General features: G+C 55.2%; 2 protein-coding genes across 6 annotated transcripts in view; both read left to right on the top strand.

Annotated features, from left to right (window-relative positions):
- Window positions 1-17,299, top strand: part of ZNF385C (zinc finger protein 385C) — a gene marked incomplete at both ends in the record, with an annotated part of 34,428 nt that extends 17,129 nt beyond the window's left edge. Inside the window, 7 exons of one of the 5 annotated variants that reach the window (XM_080713873.1) lie at window positions 8,077-8,222; window positions 9,873-9,983; window positions 13,244-13,409; window positions 15,295-15,588; window positions 16,021-16,217; window positions 16,464-16,574; window positions 17,063-17,299. In XM_080713873.1, the coding sequence (XP_080569999.1) occupies window positions 8,077-8,222; window positions 9,873-9,983; window positions 13,244-13,409; window positions 15,295-15,588; window positions 16,021-16,217; window positions 16,464-16,574; window positions 17,063-17,299 (1,262 nt within the window). Of the gene's footprint in view, window positions 1-8,073; window positions 8,223-9,872; window positions 9,984-13,243; window positions 13,410-15,294; window positions 15,589-16,020; window positions 16,218-16,463; window positions 16,575-17,062 lie in introns of all 5 variants that reach the window. The other 4 variants (XM_080713874.1, XM_080713875.1, XM_080713872.1 and 1 more) reach the window with 4 other exon arrangements.
- Window positions 2,857-6,484, top strand: LOC308275269 (uncharacterized protein C17orf113; the record flags this gene model as incomplete). Its single annotated transcript, XM_080713416.1, is given in 7 exon segments — window positions 2,857-3,108; window positions 3,110-3,194; window positions 3,197-3,399; window positions 5,084-5,455; window positions 5,457-6,214; window positions 6,216-6,392; window positions 6,394-6,484. Coding segments are annotated over 7 exon segments (1,938 nt in total).
- Window positions 17,300-19,609: the final 2,310 nt, after the last annotated feature.

Below are 19,609 nucleotides of genomic sequence, written 5' to 3'. Positions count from 1 at the left end.
CCAAGAGCGGGAATTACAAGTGTGCACCACCACGCCCAGCTCCTATTTCATTATTTTGAAACAGGGTCTCACTGAGGTGCTAAGGGCCTCACTGAGTGGCTGAGGCTGCCCGCGAACCACGACCCTCCTGTCTTAGTCTCCCAAGTGCAGGGATTACAAGTGTGTGCCACCACGCCTGGCGGGTAGGGACATTTTAAAAGAAGGAACTTGTGTGCAAAGGCCCTGCAGATGAGAACTGAGAGAAGCCAGCATTGTTGGAGGGAGAGGGAGAGATGAGTGGCCACTGGAGGGGTCAGCAGTGCTGGGCATCGACAAACTCAAAAGGGACCTGGCGCTGGCCTCAGAATGGTCAGCCATCAAGGTTTCTGAGCAGTATGTGTTTCACACACACCACACACCTCAAAGAAGAGTAAGAGTGAAAACAAGAGTGCTGTCAGGAAGTGATCGCCTTCCTTTAGGCACAAGATGAAGGGGGCTGACCCCGCCCCGCAGCAGTGTAGGAGAGGGGATGCTTTAGAGGTGGATTTTGGGGGTAGAATCTATAGGTGCTGGATTTGGGATAGCTGGGGTCGGAAGGGCAGGTTTCTGGCCAGCGCACCTGAAAAGAAGAAGGGAAGGTTCCCTGAGGGGAGGACAACAGGGTGGCAGAAGGAAGCCTGAGCTGCTCTCCAGGAATGAGTGGGAGCGGGCATGCTGGCCCCTGCCTGAAGTCCTAGTACATGGGGGCTGAGACAGGAGGACTGCAGGGGCAAGGCCAGCCTCAGCCACTTAGTGAGACCCCTTCTCTCTCTCTCTCTCTCTCTCTCTCTCTCTCTCTCTCTCTCTCTCCCTCTCTCTCTTTCTCTCTCTCTTTTTCTTTCTTTCTTTCTTTCCTTCTTTTATGTACTGGGGATTCAACAACCCAGGGGCATTCTACCTCTGAGCTCTACCCCCAGCCTGATTTTTATTCTTTGTTTTGAAACAGGGTCTCACTGAGTTGCAAAGGGCCTCACTAAGTAGCTGAGGCTGTCTACGAACCACCATCTTCCTGTCTCCGCCTCCCAAATGCTGGGATTACAAGTGTGCACCACCACGCCCGGCTAATGAGACCCTTTTTCAACATAAAAAATAAAAAGGGCTCGCCGGGCATGGTGGCACGTGCTTGTAATCCCCACGCTTGGGAGGCGGAGACAGGAGGATTGCACAGGTTCGAAGCCAGCCGCACTGGCGTAAGAGACCCTGTTTCAAAAATATAAAATAGGTCTGGGAGCGTAGCCCGGAGGTAGAAGGGCTTCCAGGAACCCCAGTACCACCAAAAAATAAATAAATAAAATAAAATAAAAAGGGCTGAAGTTGTAGTTCAGACATAGAGCGCCCCTGGGTTCAATCTCCAGTATCCCCCCCACACACACACAGGGAATGAGTGGGAACTGACTAGGAAAAGAGGAGGGACAAGGAGCTCTCAGAGGATGGAGGCAGGGACAAAAGTAACAGCTCGTGTGTGTAGGGAATGGCTCTTCCAGAGGTGGCTGAGAAGATGGAAGTTCTAGAAGGTTCTAGAGGTATCCAGAGGCTGGACTGTTGGCTTGTTGGCTTTTGGCGAAGTACACAGACTTAGTAAACGGGGTACCACCGAAGAGGTGGAAGCGAGGGAGCGATGTTGGATCTGTATGTGAGCTGCTCTCCCCGGCTGTTGGGTGAGGGACAGAGTGTGGGAAGCGACAGCGGATATGGAGGCCACAGCAGTGTTCCGGTGAGATGGTGAGGGCCTGAACTGGGCTGAGGCTGGGCAGCTGAGGGAAGAGGCTCTGCAGCCCCAGGTCTCAGGATGGACTTTGGGTCAGGTGGACCCGGGTTCCCCTTAGCACAGGGTTTGGCTCAGTTCGTACTCTGTAAGTGGGAATTACTACTGCTGCCTGTACCAGTGGGCTGGAGGGGAGAGGAGACAGGTTTAAGATCATCAGAGGCCGCGTTAGCAGGTTTGGCCAACAGCTGGCCACAGCCTCCTGGTACCAGCGTGCTCTTTGGAACCTCACATCTTGTGGGAGGTAGAGATACACAGCTGGCTACCTCTAGTCTGGGGCCCAGCCCCTCGAGCACCCCCAAGATCTGCGCCACCCTTCCCAGAACCACACAGTGGTGTAAGTGTGAGTGTGCACTATGTGTGTGTACAGGGACAGGAGCACGGAGAAGATAGATCTGCACCCTATTCCTGGCCTTTGCTTGGGAAGCTCTGCTGACTTCTGACGCAGTAGGCGGCTGTGGGCTGTAGGAACCCGTCACCCTGTGGGCTGGGAGTCTGAAGGTCTGCGCTGTAGTCCTGGTTCAGCCACGAATGACTCATGAGCCCTGAGGGTCACGCTGTGTCCAGGACTCAATTCCCCCTAAAGATTTCTTATAAAATGTGTTTGCGTAGATGGTGGCAATATTTCCAGCTCTGAGTCCTGAGATGCTGCGGCGGTCAAAGCTAAGCAAAGCCTAATCTCCGATGGATGAAGGCCTTGGAGGGGCTGAGGTCCCCATTCCTGCCCCACGGTGCCCCCTGTGTGACTCCACATTGCTCCCAAGAGCCCCTGCCCTGCTGTCGCACCCCTTGGCTGGGGAGAACTCTACAGGTCGCATGAACCCAAACCCCGGGCCCACCACATCAGAACCCTAACACGTCACCCTTGTTTCTTTATCTCCAGTCTCTCTCCGGCAGAGCAGGAATAAACTTCCCAGGCTAAGTCAGACGGACGGTCCCCCTTAGCCTAGGGGCTGACCCCTCCTGTCTTCCCAGCAGCGCCCCCATCAAGGGAGGTGCCTCTGTGTATGGGAGGGGTGGCAGGAGGCACAAGCATTTGGGTGAGGGTCTGGGTCCCCTGCCCCAGAGCAGGGATGGTGCCCCCAGGGAAGAAGCCGGCTGGAGAGGCCTCCAACTCCAACAAGAAGTGTAAGCCGTACTTCAACGAGCATTGGAAGGAGGAGTTTCCCTGGCTGGAATTTGACTATGAACCGAAGCTGATGTTTTGCCTTGAGTGCTGCCAGGCCCTGGTGCGTAACAAGCACGGCAAAGCTGAGAATGCCTTCACCGTGGGCACCAACAACTTCCAGCGCCACGCCCTGCTGCACCACGTCACCTCGGGAGCTCACCTCGGGAGCCCACCGCCAGGCTCTGGCCGCCACCCAGGGCCAACTCACTTTGGAGGGCCTGGCCGAGGCAGGCGGGGCCTACCCGGGCCTGGCTTCCGGAGCGTCAAGGTGGAGGCAGACCCTGCCAGAGTGGCTGTGCTGACCACAGTGTACTGCATGGCCAAAGAGGACGTGCCCGATGACCGCTGCTCTGCCCTGCTCAAGCTGCAGAGGTTCAACCTGTGCCAGGCGCTGCTGGGCACGGAGCACTGTGATCACTACAGCCCTAGGAGGGTCAGGGACACACAGGTACATGCAGCCAGAGGTAGGGGAGGGCCGGGGAGGGAGGACACCTAGCCATCTGGGAACAGCCCCAGCATGCCAGGCCCCTGAGAGGCATCGGCATTTCACCCATGCTCCCACCCTTGAGAGCCTTCACTGGGAGCCCACTGTGTGCCTGGCACTGGGCCAGATGCTCAAGAGATACAGGAGTGAAGGAGCCCTGTCACCGAGCATCCGGGTGCTCTTCTACTGCCTGGGACAGAGGTTGCAAACTTGCAGACCAGTAGCCGAGGGCTTGACTGGCCCACAGAGGTGTTTTATTGGGTTTTACCACATTCTTGAGAAGCTCAAAACAGTTTCCAGCATATAAAGTTCAGGAGGTGACATGTAAAGGTTTGGATTTGTTTGCCAGGCGTGGTGGCGCATGCTTGTAATCCCAGTACTTGGGAGGCTGAGACAAGAGAATTGCAGATTCAAGGCCAGCTTCAGCAATTTAACAAGACCCCAAGCAACTTAGTGAGACCCTGTTTTAAAATAGAAATTAGCTGGGCATGGTAGCCCCTGCTTGTAATCTTAGTGCTTGGGAGGCTAAGACAGGGTGATTGCTAAGGATGAGGCTAAGACAGGTTTGAGGGCAGCCTCAACAAGTAGTGAGACTCTCGACAACCTAGTGAGACTCTGTTTCCAAATAAAAATAAAATAGGGGTGGGATGTAGCTTAGAGGTGGAATGTCCCTGGGTTCAATCCCCAGTACCACCACCAAAAAAAAAAAAAAAAAAAAAAGGTTAGGGTTATAGCTCAGAGGTAAAATGCCTCTATTGTTCAGTTCCTTATAACACATCCACACAAATCTGGATTTGTGAATTCTGTTTGAACATGAGGTCCCAGCCAGGGGAGGTGGCGCACACTTGTAATCCCAGTACTTGGGAGGCTGAGACAGGAGGATCACAGGTTTGTGGCCAGCCTCAGCTACTTAGTAAGGCCCTCTGCAACTTAGTGAGATCCTGTTTCTAAATAATAAAATAGGGCTGGGGGTATAGCTCAGAGGTAAAAATCCCCTGAGTTCAACCCCCCGCACCAATAAATAAATAAATAACAGTGAGGTCCCCACGCTCTCAGGGCAAGATGTAGTGGAGCTGGAGGGTGGGCATCTCTTCCCTCAGTTTCCCCACTCCCTTGGGCTTATCCCTGACCCCCTTCAAGCTCAGAATCCCCCCACAGCCCCCACAGTTCTGTCCTAGCCTCAGCCATGTGAGTCCTGGGCGTCTGTGTCAGGAGTTGCTAGTGAATATGTCTGTCAGGTCATCCCTGAGCAGGACATGGGTGGGAGACGCCCAAGGATAAGGCAACTGGAGCAATTCTGCAGAAAAACAGAAAAAAACAAGCCTTCTTAGAGTTCTTTATGGCTCACAGAGCACCTTTACATTTGTAAGCATAATAATGAAAATTTACATTTATAAGCCCTTGGTAATGACTGGGGCAGAGAGTAGCCACCAGCAGGTATCAGAGCCGAGATATAAAGCAGGTATAAAGCAGGCGAGGTGAAGCGGCCTGCCCACGGTGGTGCGGCCGGGAAGTGCCGCCGCCAGGGCTGGTCCCTATGTCTGTCTGACCCCGAGGCCTGTTCTCTCTTGACCACCCCACGCTGCCTGCCTCCGCATCTCGGGACCAGCCTAGCTCCTCCCTTCCTTTCTCTCCCTGGTGTCCCAAGGTGGCCATTGCCAGTGTCTTGCACACGGAGGCCTGCCAGCGCCTGAAGGCATCCCCGTATGTGGGGCTGGTGTTAGATGAGGCCGGGGACTGGCCCGAGTCACACAGCCTGGCCCTGTTTGCCACTTTGGTGTCCCCATGCGATGGTCAACCTGCTATCACCTTCCTGGGCAGTGTGGAACTACAGGAGGGTGGGGTCACTGCTGGCCAGCTCCTGGACATTCTGCAGGCCTTCGGAGTATCTGCACCCAAGCTAGCCTGGCTCAGCTCAAGCCTCCCCAGTGACCGCCTGGAGAGCATCAGCCTGCAGCTCCGAGCCACCTGTCCATTGCTCATGGAGCTGCACTGCCTTCCTGGAAGGACAGATCCGGAGCCCCCCCGCCTACCTGGGTGAATACCAGAGCCTACTGGATGCCCTGTTCCGCCTGCACGGTGGCCCCGGTTTCCACACCGTCCCTGAGCTCCGGGCAGTACTGGACCTTGCAGCTGTCGACTTGGCAGGACCATGGCCAGTGCTCTGGGCCTCCCTGTTGCCTGTTGCGGAAGCAGTGGCTGAGGCCTGGCCTGGCCTGGTGCCCACCCTGCAGCCGCAGCCCCATCCTCGCCCACGGCTGGGCCCACCTCTCACCTTTGTAGCCTTTACTCACCTGCTGCTGGATGCTCTGTCCCCGGTGCAAAAGCTCAGCCTCATCCTGCAGACAGAAGAGCCAGACTTGGCCCTGCTGCAGCCCCTGGTGATGGCTGCGGGGGCTTCCCTCCAGGCCCAGCGCGGCTCAGGGGGCGCCTGCCTCCGAGGTTTCCTGCAGGAGCTGAAATTCTTGGACCCCGAAGGGAGCTGCACCTACCGTGGCATGGAGCTGGCTGGCTACTCAGAGGCTGCGGTCCCGGAGCTGGGAGCGCTCCGGGAGGCCTTCCTGGACTCCCTGCAGAGGGGGCTGCAGGAATCTTATCCCGGGCCCTCTCTGGACCCGGTGGCTGCCTTTGCGGTGATCTTTGATCCCCGCCGCTACCCGCAGGCGCCGGAGGAGCTGGGCGCCCATGCCGAGGGGGCGCAGCGGGTGCTGCTGCGCGGCTTCGTGCCCGCCGTGGTGCAGGAGCGCGCTGGGGACTTGGCGCTGCTCAAGCGCCTGGTGTGGGCCGAGGGCCTTGTGCGCCAAGCTGGCCTGCACGCACTCGGAGCTGCACCAGCTCTTCCCTGACTTCGCGGCCCTGGCCGCCCTGGCCTTGGCGCTGACCACCGGCGCTGGCCTCCTGGACAAGGTTGGCCGGAGCAGCGAGGTGCAGTGCTGGGGGCGGAGCAGGGCCGGGGAGTCCCCCACTGCACGAGTTTGACCTTGCGCCGGCTCTGGAGTTCTTAGAGAGCAGGTGGGGGGAAGGGCTGCTGGGGTCGCAGCTCACCTGAGGGTGGCCTTCTCTGGGGTCCTGGCCACCCTTAGAACTAATCTGGATTTAATCATGCTGCACGGAGCCAGCCTACTAACAGCGGTTCCCAGCTCTCCCCTCGCTGAGCACCAAAACTGCGCTATGGGGTGTGCAGGAAGGGGGTCTGCGCACGCACGTGGTCAGAGATGCTAGTTAGGATCCGAGCATCCTAAATCCCTCCTGTCTTCAGAGTTTGTCAAGGAGTAGCTTGTCCTTTTCCCTCCCAGAGTCTGCTCACGTTGGGCCCTAGAAAAGATGAGGGGTCTTGGTTGGCGGAAGGAAGAGTGGGTGTTGGGAATTATGGGGCTAAGGGGAAGGAGAATTGGTCCTTGGTCATTTCCTAGCCCCACCTCTCACAATACCTTTTCTCTTCAAGTAAGACAGGAGAGCAGATGTCTGTGCTTGGGGGTTTCTTTGTTCATTTCCTGTGTTGGGACTGGAACCCAGGGCCTCAGGCCCGCTAGGCAAGTGCTCTAACCATTGAGCTATACTCCCAGACCTGTGCTTGTTTTTACAGATTTTTCTTTTTTAGACAGAGTTTTCTCTATGTTGCCTGAACTGGCCTTAGTCTCATAGACCATGCTTGTTTCTCACAGCACCGCATCCTCTGTGCATAAACTCACGATTCGAGGAAGATAATGGAGTTCTCACACCGCTCCCCACCAACAGGTTGCCCAAGGGCTTGTATAGACACCGAGCTCTACCAACATGAAGTACATCTGTCCTCACATAGTGTTAACACACAAAAAAATAAAAAAGAACGTCTTTCCATTTTGCAATGACAGGGTTCAAAACAGCCCCGAATGGTCTGGATTTATTTCTGATTTTTTTTTCTTCCTCAAAGTCTGGCTGTTCAAATCTCCAGTCTTCCCCTGCCCTTGCCCCAGACTTTTAAGACCAAAGACTGCACACCCACATCAGTGTACCAGCTGCCCCCACGGGCTGGCCGCAGGGCTGCACTCCGTACGCTTGGGGGCTTTTTGCCTTCCGGCAAAAAAGTTGGGGCTTCAACTGAGTTGGGGCACTCATGCCTTCAGACTCAGATGGATTTCCCATCCGCTCTGTCAGCCCTTGTGTTGAATGGTGTGGGATCTGGAAGGAGGGAGGGAAGGGACAGTTAGAGAGGGAAGGGGGCTGACCGTTTCCCAAAGCCCTACGTTTGGGTTTAATTTGCAATAAAGTGGAAACCCAGCACAGGTTGTAGTCTCCATGGTGGTGTGTGTCAGGGGCCAGCCCTGAGCCCCTGTACCCTCGCCTGGCTGGATTCCCCTTAGGAGTTCATTTGGGCCATTCTGCTGCCTCTGTCGGGGGCGTGGGAGGGTCGTCCTCCTGTCATTCTGGGCTGGGAGCCTCTGTGAACTCCCTGCCTGTGCTTCTCCACCTGCGTGCCGGGAGGAGAACACAGAGAGGGGGCTTGGCTACTGCTCTCTTGCGAACAGGATACAGGAGTTTCTGCGCTGGCTGCACACCCCGGAAGGCCATCATCGGTCTTTCTGGCTACGGAGGTAGAGGAGGAAGGTAGGAGTCCTGTGGCTTCCCATTTCAGACCTGCCCTTCTTCCTCCTGCAGCAGGCCCGACCTCCAGCGCCCCCAGCCCCCTGCTGGCCTCCCTGCCCCTGCCTGCCCGGCCTCTGCAGCCCCCGCTGGACTTCAAGCACTTGTTGGCCTTCCACTTCAATGGCGCCGCCCCGCTCAGTCTCTTCCCCAACTTCAGCACGGTATGGGCTGGGCTGGGGGGCGGGGCCTGTGGCCAGGAGTGCGGGTGGGTGGGGAAGGTGACTCAGGGGCCAGCCAGCCTCAGCTGCAGGGTCTAACCAGGCCCTGAACGGGCTAGGTGCTCCCTGAAGAGGGACTCCTGGGTCTGGCTACCTCCCAGGCTGGGGAACAAGGTGGTATCTCTCCTACACCATTATCACAGCTGCCCAGAGGTGGTGGTTTTCCCTGAGTTTTGGTTGGTAGAGCGCTGTCTGGAGAGAGAGAGAGAGAGAGAGAGAGAGAGAGAGAGAGAGGGAGAGAACGAGAACGAGCTGTGTGTGGAGATGAGTTTGTGTGTTGGGGTCCCATGTGTTTGTTTGAAAACAACTCTTTATTCCTGGGTAATTGTATGTCCTTAACATGGGCCTCTCTGAGGGCTTCAAATCCCTCTCAGGCTCAGGAGTCCTCCTTTCCCACCCTCCAGGGCTGTGCAGAGGGCCTAAGGAGTGTGTGACATCTGGGGATGGGCCTCTGGTCTTCAGTCCCCGCTGTCATGTGCAGACATGCTCACCCTTCAAGGGCAAGCAAAACCGCTGTTTTTGTACTACTGGGGCCCTGTAGGCAATTTCCTCTGAGGCCCCGCCGCCAGCCCCCACCCCTGGCCCTGTGTGGGTTCGGACCTCTCGCTGTCCTCGGGATGGTCGTGGCCATGCTCTTCTCTCAAAGCCTCTTCTCTTCCTGTGGGACTTTGGAGAATTCCTCTTGACAAGCCCAGAGAAACATAAAGGCTTGCCTTGACAGAGGGAAAAAAAAAAACTACTTAAAATAAGGAAAAATGCCAAGTGTGGTGGCATACACCTGTAATCCCAATACTTGGGAGGCTGTGACAGGAGGATCACAGGTTTGAACAAACCTCAGCAACATAGACTCTCAGCAACCTAGGAAACAAATAAACTGCTTCAAAACAAAAGGTTTAAAGGGCTAAGGGTGTATCTCAGGGGTAGAATGCCTCTGGGTTCAATCTCCAAAAAAAAAAAAAGGAAAAGAAAAAATAACCAAGTACTAACCAAGTACTCCATAGAAATGATCCTGCTCTGGAAACCCTTGGGACACTTGCTGCCAACTGGCTGCTGCCTAGCAACTTGGCTCCCACTCTCCTGAGAGGTCATTAGCGCCTCAGGCCTATCACAGCAGAGCTGATATACAGGACTCATTTCTGCATTATAGGCGTCCCGCCACCAGCACACACCTGTAATCCCAGCTACTCGGCAAGCTGAGGCCAGCCTGGGCAACTTAGTGAGATTCTGTCTCAAAATAAAAAATAAGAAACTGAGCCTGGCGTGGTGGCGCGCGCTTGTAATCCCAGCATTCAGGAGGCTGAGACCGGAGGATCGCGGTTCGCAGACAGCCTCAGCTACTTAGTGAGGCCCTCTGCAACTCAGTGAGACCCGGTTTCAAAATAAAGAATAAAAAAATAGGGCAGGGCGTGTAGCTTGAAGGTAGAATGCCCCTGGGTTCCACCCCCAGACCTGCAAAAAAAAAAAAAAAGAAAGAAAGAAAAGAAACTGGGCGTTTCTTATTTCCCCACCCAGTGGCCTTTCGTTGCCTGCAGGTGTACTGCCCTCCTTCCCCAGTCAACCCCAGAGTCACTGTGCCCTCCCACCCCCTCACAGATGGACCCCGTCCAGAAAGCTGTCATCAGCCACACGTTTGGGGTCCCCTCCCCTCTGAAGAAGAAGCTCTTCATTTCCTGTAACATCTGTCACCTGAGGTTCAACTCAGCGGTGAGAGGGAGTCGCGGAAGCAGGCTGGGAGGGGGCTGGGGACTGGGTTCCTTTTAGGGTCATTCTGAGGGACATGGGTGGCCAAGGGGTGCCAGCCCTGATTTTCCAGCCTTGGTGCAGAATAGGCCCTTCTGGTTCTTCTCTCCTGTCTCCCGACCCTTCCACAACCCCCTGCTGCCCACCTCTAGCTCCCTGGATTCCATCTCCCTCCCTTCTGCCTCCTGTGTTCTGGATCCTTCTGTGAGAGAGAACACTGCCCCTCCCCACTCTAAGTCCCAGGAGCCACCTTGTGAGCTCCTGGTCCAGAGCTGAGACATTAAAGCGCTCAATTTTATAGAAAGTAACTTCATGGCTCTCATGATGTATCCAGGGAAGAGACAGAGGCACTGGTATCATCCTGGCTTTCAGGTGGGGAAACTGAGCCTCAGAAAGGTTAGTGACTTGCCTGAGGCCACAAGGCTACTCATAGCCGGTAGCAAAGCTGGGGTTGGAGCCGGGCATGGTAGTGCATACCTGTAATCTCAGTATCTGGGAGGCGGAGACGGGAGGATCACGGGTTCTAGGGCAGTCCCCGCGAGTAATGAGACGCTCATCAACCAAGTGAGACCCCATTTCCAAATAAAAATAAAATAGGGCTGGGGGTGTAGCTCAAAGGGAGAATGCCCCTGGGTTCAATCCCCAGTGCCATAAATAAATAAATAAATAAATAAATAAATAAATGGCTGGGATTTGAACCCAGGCCCGGGGATCCCGAGGCCTAGAGCCTCAGGGAGAGGAGGAGCCTTGTCCAGAAAGAAGGCTGCCCCTGCCCAGGCCATTCTGGGTTTGGACTAGATGTGGGAACTGCTGTGCTGCTGTGGCCCAGGGAGGGGCTGTGGAGGCCCATCTCTCCTACCTTTGCAGGAGCAGCAGGCAGATCCCTATCAAAAGCAGGGGAGACACTGACAGCTCAGACTTAAGATCTGAGGTTCCCTCCAGCCTTTCAGATTACATGAGTTCTGTAAGAGATGGACACAGAGAATTTATTTGCTCTGAGGGAGGGATCACGTCTTCCTCAAGCCGGGCCCTGGAGCAGCGCCTCCCGAGGCTCATTACTGTTGAAAAATGAGCAAGACAAAGGGCTGAATGTTGGGGCTGTGCCGCCTCTGCAATTAGGGGGTTGCTCTGCTCCCTTCATGTGCGCGTCTACAAACGTCTTATTTATTTATTTATTTATTTTTAAGGTAATAGGGATTAAACCCAGGACCTTATATCATATTAAGTGCTCTACTACTGAGCTACATCCCTAGATATTTTTTTTTCTTTCTTTTTGGTACTGGGGATTTAGTCCAGGGTAAAATTCTATCTTCAAGATACACCTCCAGCCGGGCGTGGTGGCGCACGCTGTAATCCCAGCATTCGGGAGGCTGAGTCTGGAGGATCGTGGTTTGTGCCAGCCTCAGCTACTTAGTGAGGCCCTCTGCAGCTCAGTGAGACCCGGTTTCAAAATAAAGAATACAAAATAGGGCAGGGGGTGTAGCTCGGATGTCGAATGACCCTGGGTTTCACCCCCCAGGCCTGCAAAGAAAAAAAAATCAAGATACACCTCCAGCTTTTTAAAAAAGCTTTTTTGAAACAGGGTCTCAGGTGGGTGTGGCAGTTTATGCATATAATCTCAGTATTTGGGAAGCTGAGACAGGAGGATTTGCCGGCAGGTTCGCAGTCAGCCTCAGCTTCTTAGTGAGGCCCTTTTCAACTTTAGTGAGACCCTGTTTCAAAATAAATAATAATAAAAAAAGATCAGGTACAGTGGTGCACACCTATAATTCCTGTACTTGGGAGGTTGAGACAGGAGGACAGCCTCAGCAAGTAGTATGCCTTGCATCAACTTAGTAAGATCGTTTCCAAATAAGAAATAAAATCAGGCTAAGGGTGTAGCTCAAACGTAGAATGCCAAGCCGGGCGTGGTGGCACACGCTTATAATCCCAGCATTTGGGAGGCTGAGACTGGAGGATCGCGGTTCACAGACAGCCTCAGCTACTTAGTGAGGCCCTCCGCAACTTAGTGAGACCCAATTTCAAATTAAAGAATAAAAACTTGGGCAGGGGGTGTAGTTCGGAGGTTGAATGCCCCCGGGTTCCATCCCCAGACCCGCACACACACACACAAAAGTAGAATGCCTCTGGGTTTAATCCTCAGTACCACACACGCGCATACACACACACACACACACACACACACACACACACACACACACGGAAAAAAGAAATAGAGCTGGGGTGTAGCTTGGAGGTAGAATGCCCCTGGGTTCAATCCACAATACTGAGAAAAAACAAAAATAGGGTCTTGCTAAGTTGCTGACATTGGACTCAAATCTTGGATTTTCCTGTCCCAGCTTCCCAAGTACTAGGATTACAGGCAAGTGCTACCATGTCTGGCCTTAAACCATTTAAAAAAATTTTTAAGACAGAGTCTTGCTAAGTTACCCAGGCTGGTCTCACACTTATGATCCTCCTGCCTCAAGCCTGCTGAGTAGCTGGGATCACAAGTGCGCACCACCACACCCAACTTGCGTCTGTAAACTTGATAACATCCACTGAACACCTACTATGTGTACTAGATCCTTGAAATCCATGTTCCCATTTAACCCTGACAATCCCGGGAAGGTTTTTTGTTTGTTTGTTTGTTGTTTGTTTTTTGTTTTCTGTAGTACTGGGGATGCAACCCAGGGGCATTCTACCTTTGAGCTCCACCCCCAGGCCTATTTTTATTTTTATTTTTGTGGGTCTGGGAATGGAACCCAGGGGCATTTGACCTCCAAGCTATACCCCCTGCCCTATTTTTATTCTTTATTTTGAAACCAGGTCTCACTGAGTTGCAGAGGGCCTCACTAAGTAGCTGAGGCTGTCCAAGGACCACCATCCTCCTGACTCAGCCTCCCAAATGCTGGGATTACAAGCGTGCATCACCACACCCGGCTGAAGTATTGTTATCACAAAGTTTATGGGCGAGGGGACTCAGGCCCAGAGAAATGATGTGACCTGCCCAAAGACACACAGCTCTGAAGGGGCTGAGTCAGAATCTGAAGGCAGAGGCTGCCTGCTTGGAGATCACGCAGGTTTACAGAATGTAAACTTCAGGGTCGTATGTACTGTGGTGACGCCAATGACATGATCTGCAGCCTGCATCCCTTTGACCCGTCCCTCTGCTCAGCTGCAGTCACAGCTGGAGCACGGAGACCCAGGTAAGGAATCGTGACCCTGTGCCCTCCCCTCTCCAGAACCAGGCCGAAGCACATTATAAAGGCCACAAACACGCCAGAAAACTCAAGGCCGTCGAAGCTGCCAAGAGCAAGTCCAGGCTGCCAGCCCTGGCCCGAGATGGGGGGCTGGCGTCCCCAAGCTCAAGCCCGGCCAGTGGAGCTCCCGGAGAGCAGCAGAGCAAAGGTCAGTCCTGGTCTGGTCCTCACCCCACATGTGGCTTCTAACCAGGCGTGGAAAGATTTCTGCTTGTTACTGCCTCTTGTGTTGGAGGACTTCACACACACGGCCAGAGCAGGCAGGCGCACAGCGCACAGCTCAAGGACTTTTCCCCGCAGGCAGGCGCACAGCCAGGGCAGGGCCGCCTCAGGCACTGCCCAGCCTCCGCCTTTCTGTACTAGTGTTCCAGGGCCACCACGAGCGACCATAACCCGGTGGCTGTGAACAACGGTGATTCATTTTCCTGCAGTCGCAGTCGTGGGGGTCAGAAGTCCCAGATCAAGGTGTTGGCAGGGTGGTCCCTTCTGGGGTGCTGAGCGTGTGCGCCTCTCTGGGGTCGCCACCAGCACTCCAGGCTCTGCCTCCACCTTCACCCCAGGTCTCCCTGTGTCTGCGTCTCCATTCCATCTTCTCGTACAGACACCAGTCACTGGACTGGTCCACCCTAATCACACAGGAACTCTTTTTTTTTTTTTTTTTTTTTGCGGTACTGGGATGGAACCCAGCGGGGCTCTACCTCTGAGCAACACCCTCAGCCCTATTTCTTCTTTCTTTCTTTCTTTCTTTCTTTCTTTCTTTCTTTCTTTCTTTCTTTCTTTCTTCCTTTCTTTTTGCAGGTCTGGGGATGAAATCCAGGGGCATTCGACCTCCAAGCTACACCCCTTGCCCTGTTTTTTATTCTTTATTTTGAAACAGGGTCTCACTAAATTGCGGAGGGCCTCACTAAGTAGCTGAGACTGTCCGCAAACCGTGATCCTCCCATCTCAGCCTCCCGAATGCTGGGATTACAACCACGCCCGACTTTTTTTATTCTTTTTTTTTTTTTTTTTTTGGCGGGTCTGGGAATGAAACCCAGGGGCATTTGACCTCCGAGCTACACCCCCTGCCCTATTTTTTATTCTTTATTTTGAAACTGGGTCTCACTGAGTTGCAGAGGGCCTCACTAAGTAGCTGGGGCTGGCTGCGAACCGCGATCCTCCTGTCTCATCCTCCTGAATGCTGGGATTACAAGTGTGCACCACGCCCAGCTTTTATTTTGAAACTGGGTCTCACTGAGTTGCAAAGGGCCTCACTAAGTAGCTGAGGCTGGCTGCGAACCGCGATCCTCCTGTCTCAGCCTCCCAAATGCTGGATTATAAGCGTGCGACACCATGCCCGGTTTACAGGAACTCATTTTAACAAATGAGTATCTGCCCAGACTCTGTTTCCCAAGAAGGTCACGTGCTGAGGTTCCATGTGTGGATGTGAATTTTTGGGGGAGACACTGTTCAACCAGCAACCCGCCACCACCACCCCTGGGCTAACTCCGATCCTAGCCTTTCTCAGCACAAATTAGTTTCACCTTCCTGTGGTGAATCCTAGAGTATGTTGGAGCCTTTGTCTGGCTTGTGTTCATCTCATGAGCATTCATCAACCCACATTATGTCTCTAAGGTTGCTGTGTGTAGCTGCAGTTTACTTTCCACTACCATTTAGTACTCCACTGCATGGATATACCACTATCCTCCTGTTTGACGGGTCCCTGGATGATTTCCAATTTTATGCTGTTATGAATGGTGCTCTATGAATATTCTAGCTCATCTTTCTGGTGAATTCTGCTTACTTAACAGCAAATAATGAGAACATCAGGGCTGTGAGGGCTTCCTAGGACCACTCTGTCCAACTTTGATTTTGTTTGGGGAAATGGATGCCCAAGTCTGCCCAGTGAGTTGGTGGTACATTGGGGCTTGGGATTCAGCGACGGTCACCCCTGCACCAGGGACCCTCCCTCACCCCCGCTGCTGCGCACCAGGCTAGAGCATCGTCTTGGGCCTCACACTCTGGCCAATGCTTCCCGCTCGTTTCCCCAACAGCTCCTGCGGGCCCTCCCCTCGGGCCTCCCCTCCAGCGGCCACTGACTCCGGACGCCCCGTCCCAGGAGCCAGCCCCCTCAGACCTCTTGGATGCTGCCTCCTCTTCCTCCTCCTCCTGCCCACCCTGCTCCCCAGAGCCTGGCAGAGAGGCGCCAGGGCCTGAGCCAGCGGCGGCAGCAGCGGCGACAGGGAGCGGAGTGAATGGAGAAGGCCGCGGCGGGAAGGGCCGCCTCTACTGCCCCACGTGTAAGGTGACAGTGAACTCGGACTCCCAGCTTCAGGCTCACAACACAGGTCAGTGCCCCAGGTGTGGGCAGGCGGGAGCTCCTGGACACTTGGCTCAGGGGCGGGGTGCCGGAGGTGCCATGTCAGCTGTCACGGGCAGGCATATCTGGGTCCCCTTGCTCATTCGTGGGAGGAACTGGTGAGAGAAGTCTGCGGCGGCAAGAACTGAAGGTCACTAAGTCTCTGCAGTCATTCCAGACTCCAGAAGACAAGGTGCACCTCCTCCATCTCTTAGACCAGAAGGAAGGGCTGCGATTAGTGCAGAAGGGAAGCTGCCCAGCTGCCCACAGGCCTCCCTTGGGGGTGGCATGGAGCCAGAAATCTCATGAGGCCTGGGGGGCAAAGAGTGTGCCCAGCAGCCTGGGGCTTAAAGGGACAGCCCACTGACTAGCGGGGCGAGGGCCCGCCGCCCCTGCCTACCTTCTCCTCCCTCCCTTCCAGGAGCCAAGCACCGGTGGATGGTAGAAGGTCAGCGAGGGGCCCCCCGGAGGGGCCGGGGCCGCCCGGTTGCCCGGGGAGGGGCTGGACACAAGGCCAAGAGAGTGACGGGGGCTCGGGGTGGCCGGCAGGGGCCCAGCCCTCCTTTCCACTGTGCTCTCTGTCAGCTGCAGGTCAATTCGGAGACCCAGCTGAAGCAGGTAGGGAAGGGAGCCCTTGGGTGGGGGTGGAGCCAGGGAGGGAGGGCGGGCTGGCCCCCGGTCTGGTCTCCTCCAGGCTTGGCCTCCCAGGGCAGGCTCGGCCTCCCAGGAGGTTCCCAGGAGGAGCACTGAGGGCTTGAGCTGTGGGGAGAGAAAGAGTGAGACAGCCGGGCGTTGCGAGTGTAGTTTTGGGGTCGCTGGGCCTCCTCATCTTGTCCCCAGTCTGCCTGTCTGTGTGTCCATTAGCACATGAGCAGCAGGAGGCACAAAGACCGCCTGGCCGGGAAGCCCCCCAAGCCCTCCAGCCAGCACAGCAAGCTGCAGAAGCACGCGGCGCTGGCTGTGAGTATCCTCAAGGTATCTGTCTCCAGGCAACAGAGCTGGGACTTGAGTCAAGAGGGAGAGGGTGGATGGAAGGGGGGCCAACTGGGGGGCTTGGGGTGCAGCAGGAAGGGGCCACCCCACCCCGAGGCTGGCTGGGCAGGACAACAGCTGGAGTTGAGCTTTGAGCCATTTTGGCATCTGCCCACAGGAATACCGGGGAGGTGAGCTGGGATTGTAATCTTTGGGGTAGGAGCGAGGGGTAGGCGAGCACCTCCTGGAGACCATCTCCTCCCCCATCCGCCCCAGCCTCCTCCCTTCCTCCATCCTGAGGGGTCCTCCCTCTGGGCAGGAAGACAGGTGGTGGAGAAAGCCCTTCGGAATGACTGTGGGTGGGAAAGGAGGATTTAGGTCTGGAACTCCAAAAGTCACGTTCCCTGAGGCAGAAAGCCTGCGGGTGGGGCCCAGGAGGGGTGGGCTCTTCACGGGGGAGGGCTGTCCATTTCTCTCTCATTTCTTTGTAGTCTAAACTGGCCTTGCAGAAGCAACTCACCAAGACGCTGGCAGCCCGCTTCCTGCCCAGCCCACTGCCCGCCGCAGCCGCTGCCATCTGTGCTCTGCCAGGCCCCCTGGCCCTCCGGCCTGCCCCCGCAGCAGCCGCTACCCTCTTCCCAGCTCCCATCCTGGGCCCAGCTCTGTTTCGCACTCCAGCGGGAGCTGTCCGCCCGGCCACGGGCCCCATCGTCTTTGCTCCCTATTAGGCCTCCTTAGGAGGCTAGGGCTGAGTTCCCAGCAGCCACTCCCAGCCCCCTCCTGCCCCCAACACCTCTCAGTGTCCTCCATCCCCCAGGGCTGCCTTCCACAGCTTAGGGGTCCTGCCCCGTCTCGGAAGAGCTGGGCTAGTTTTAGGGCAGCTGTCCTTCCCTCCATCTGGTCTGGGGAATCCACCAGTTGTGTCCCCCACAGTGGTCCAAGGACCACCTCTACCCTCCTTCTTCTGGCCCTTCCAGGCTAGTCCTAGACTCCCCTGCATTTCCCAGCCTGATAAATCCCAAAGATCTATGCAAAATCTCAGCCCCAGCCGCACGGTGCTCTCCATTTTCCCAACCAGAAACCTACATCCACATGGCCAGACACCAGGGGTCTTAGCTTCCAAGAGCCAGGTTCTCCTGGCCTGGGACAAGTTTATGACCTCTGCTCCCATGCTCCAAGCCTCAAAGGGTTCTCTGAGAAACCACTGGACATCAGGGATGGGGTCTCCATCTGGAACGGGTTCAGGAATAGCAGGACCAGGTGGCCAGGGGTGTGGCAGAAGACCAAAAGGGGAAAGGGGACATCACACTCTCCTTCAAGCAGTGCTCAAGTTGGCAGAGCCAAGAGGAACCTTACCCTCCCCAAAGGATGGGGCCTGGGTAGGAGGAGATGGTGTGACCCAGAGCTGAAACGTTAGCCAGGCCACACAAGCTCTGCCTTCTGAGCTTTCCACTGGTTCCTCCTGGACCCAGCTCCTGGGCACATGGGTCTCCTCAGACCATGGACTCAGCTGACATCCCCCACGCCGGCTCCCAGATGAGAAGCTCCCCACCTTAGGCTGTCCCAACACTCAGTTCAGCTTCTCCTCCTCCCAGCCGCCCCCACTGTGAAGCTGTGTTGGGATGGAGTCAGACTCATGCTGCCAAAGCCAGAGTCACAAACCCCAGCCCACCCCAGGACCGCCCCTCACCCACCACATGGGACTTTGCCAGTATCCACCTGCTTCTTTTTTTTTTGAAAGATATTTTCAATGGGAGAACAAGAAAAAGGGGGGAGGGGAGGGAAACTTTTTGATAACAGCAATTGTGGTTTTATTGTGTCCAACACATCAATAAATGAACTTTGAGCCTGAGCCTGTAGACGCCCTAACTCTCTCTGCTGGGCCTGGGCACCTGCTCGCTTCTCCCATTCGGGGGAGAAGGGATGTGTACTGGAGGTGGCCTGGCTATTGTGTCTCACCTGTGCTAGGTGTGCACATTAGAAGCAGGGAGTGAGCCCTGGAGGTTGTAGTCTTAAGCTCACTTGATAGCACGTCTGTGTGTATAGCCATCCTGGGAGCCCTGACAGAGGCCTGCCAGCTCCTGGGAAGCAGCTACAGTTTGCCTATTCTGGCATCTGAGGTAAGAAGGGCTAGAGGAGCACCTTGTCCAGGCTTCACTACGGCAGCAGGCATATAAATACAGGTAATATAAATAACCCAGCTACTAGCTGAAGACCACCAGAGGGAAGGGTGAAGACCAGCCCTGGTGGGCAGGCCAGCAGATTGGGTGCTAAGAGGCCACTCTGGCAACTAAGAGTGGAGAATATACTCCTGCCCCCTGGTGGTTGGAGGGAGAGATGTGTCCAGCCTCCAGGGCTGGCAGGCATAGCACCTTGAAGAGGGAGAAGCAAGGGGGACAGACACAGGTGGCCCAAGACATGGGCTTTAGAAAATCCTAGAGCTGGAAAGGTTCTAGCTCATCTAAGCAACTCCTGTCAACTTATAGATGGGAAAACCCAACGCCCAGAGGGACACGCCTTGCTGGGTCACAAAGCCAGCTGGTTACTCAGCCCAGGCACCACTCTATTCCCTCAACCAATGAGGCCCATTTGCTCTCAAAGCAGGAAGAGGAAGTGAACTGGCTAGAAGCGTGGGGGAGGGGGAGTTCAAACAGAAAATGATACTTTCGGGAAGCTAGCTGCTTCCAGCCAAGGACAGGCAGGGGAAAGGTCATCACAGTGAGGGATCAGGAGACACCGCCAATGTCAGGATATGTGTGTGTGCGCGCACACAATAAATACCTGGACACACCTTCTCAAGTCTAGGCTGGTGCCTTAAAAGTGTGTGTGCACAGTACTAACAAGAAGCTGAGGGGTTGGGACCCTTAAGAGGAACCAAACCCTAGATTGGGCACTTGCAGCATGGTAGAGCTGCTTCCTGTCCAAGGCAGATGCAGAGATGCTGACCCACGACTGCCCCAGGAGACAGTGGAGAAGATGTAAGCTAGAGGTGGGGTAGAAAGCAGTTTGGGTGGGGTGGGGGTGGAGAGGGGTACTAA

The sequence above is a fragment of the Muscardinus avellanarius genome, assembly GCF_963383645.1.
Source record: "Muscardinus avellanarius genome assembly, chromosome: 16".
NCBI classification, from domain to species: domain Eukaryota; kingdom Metazoa; phylum Chordata; class Mammalia; order Rodentia; family Gliridae; genus Muscardinus; species Muscardinus avellanarius.
The sequence above is the reverse complement of the archived record's forward strand: the minus strand, read 5'-3'. Positions and strand labels throughout refer to the sequence as shown.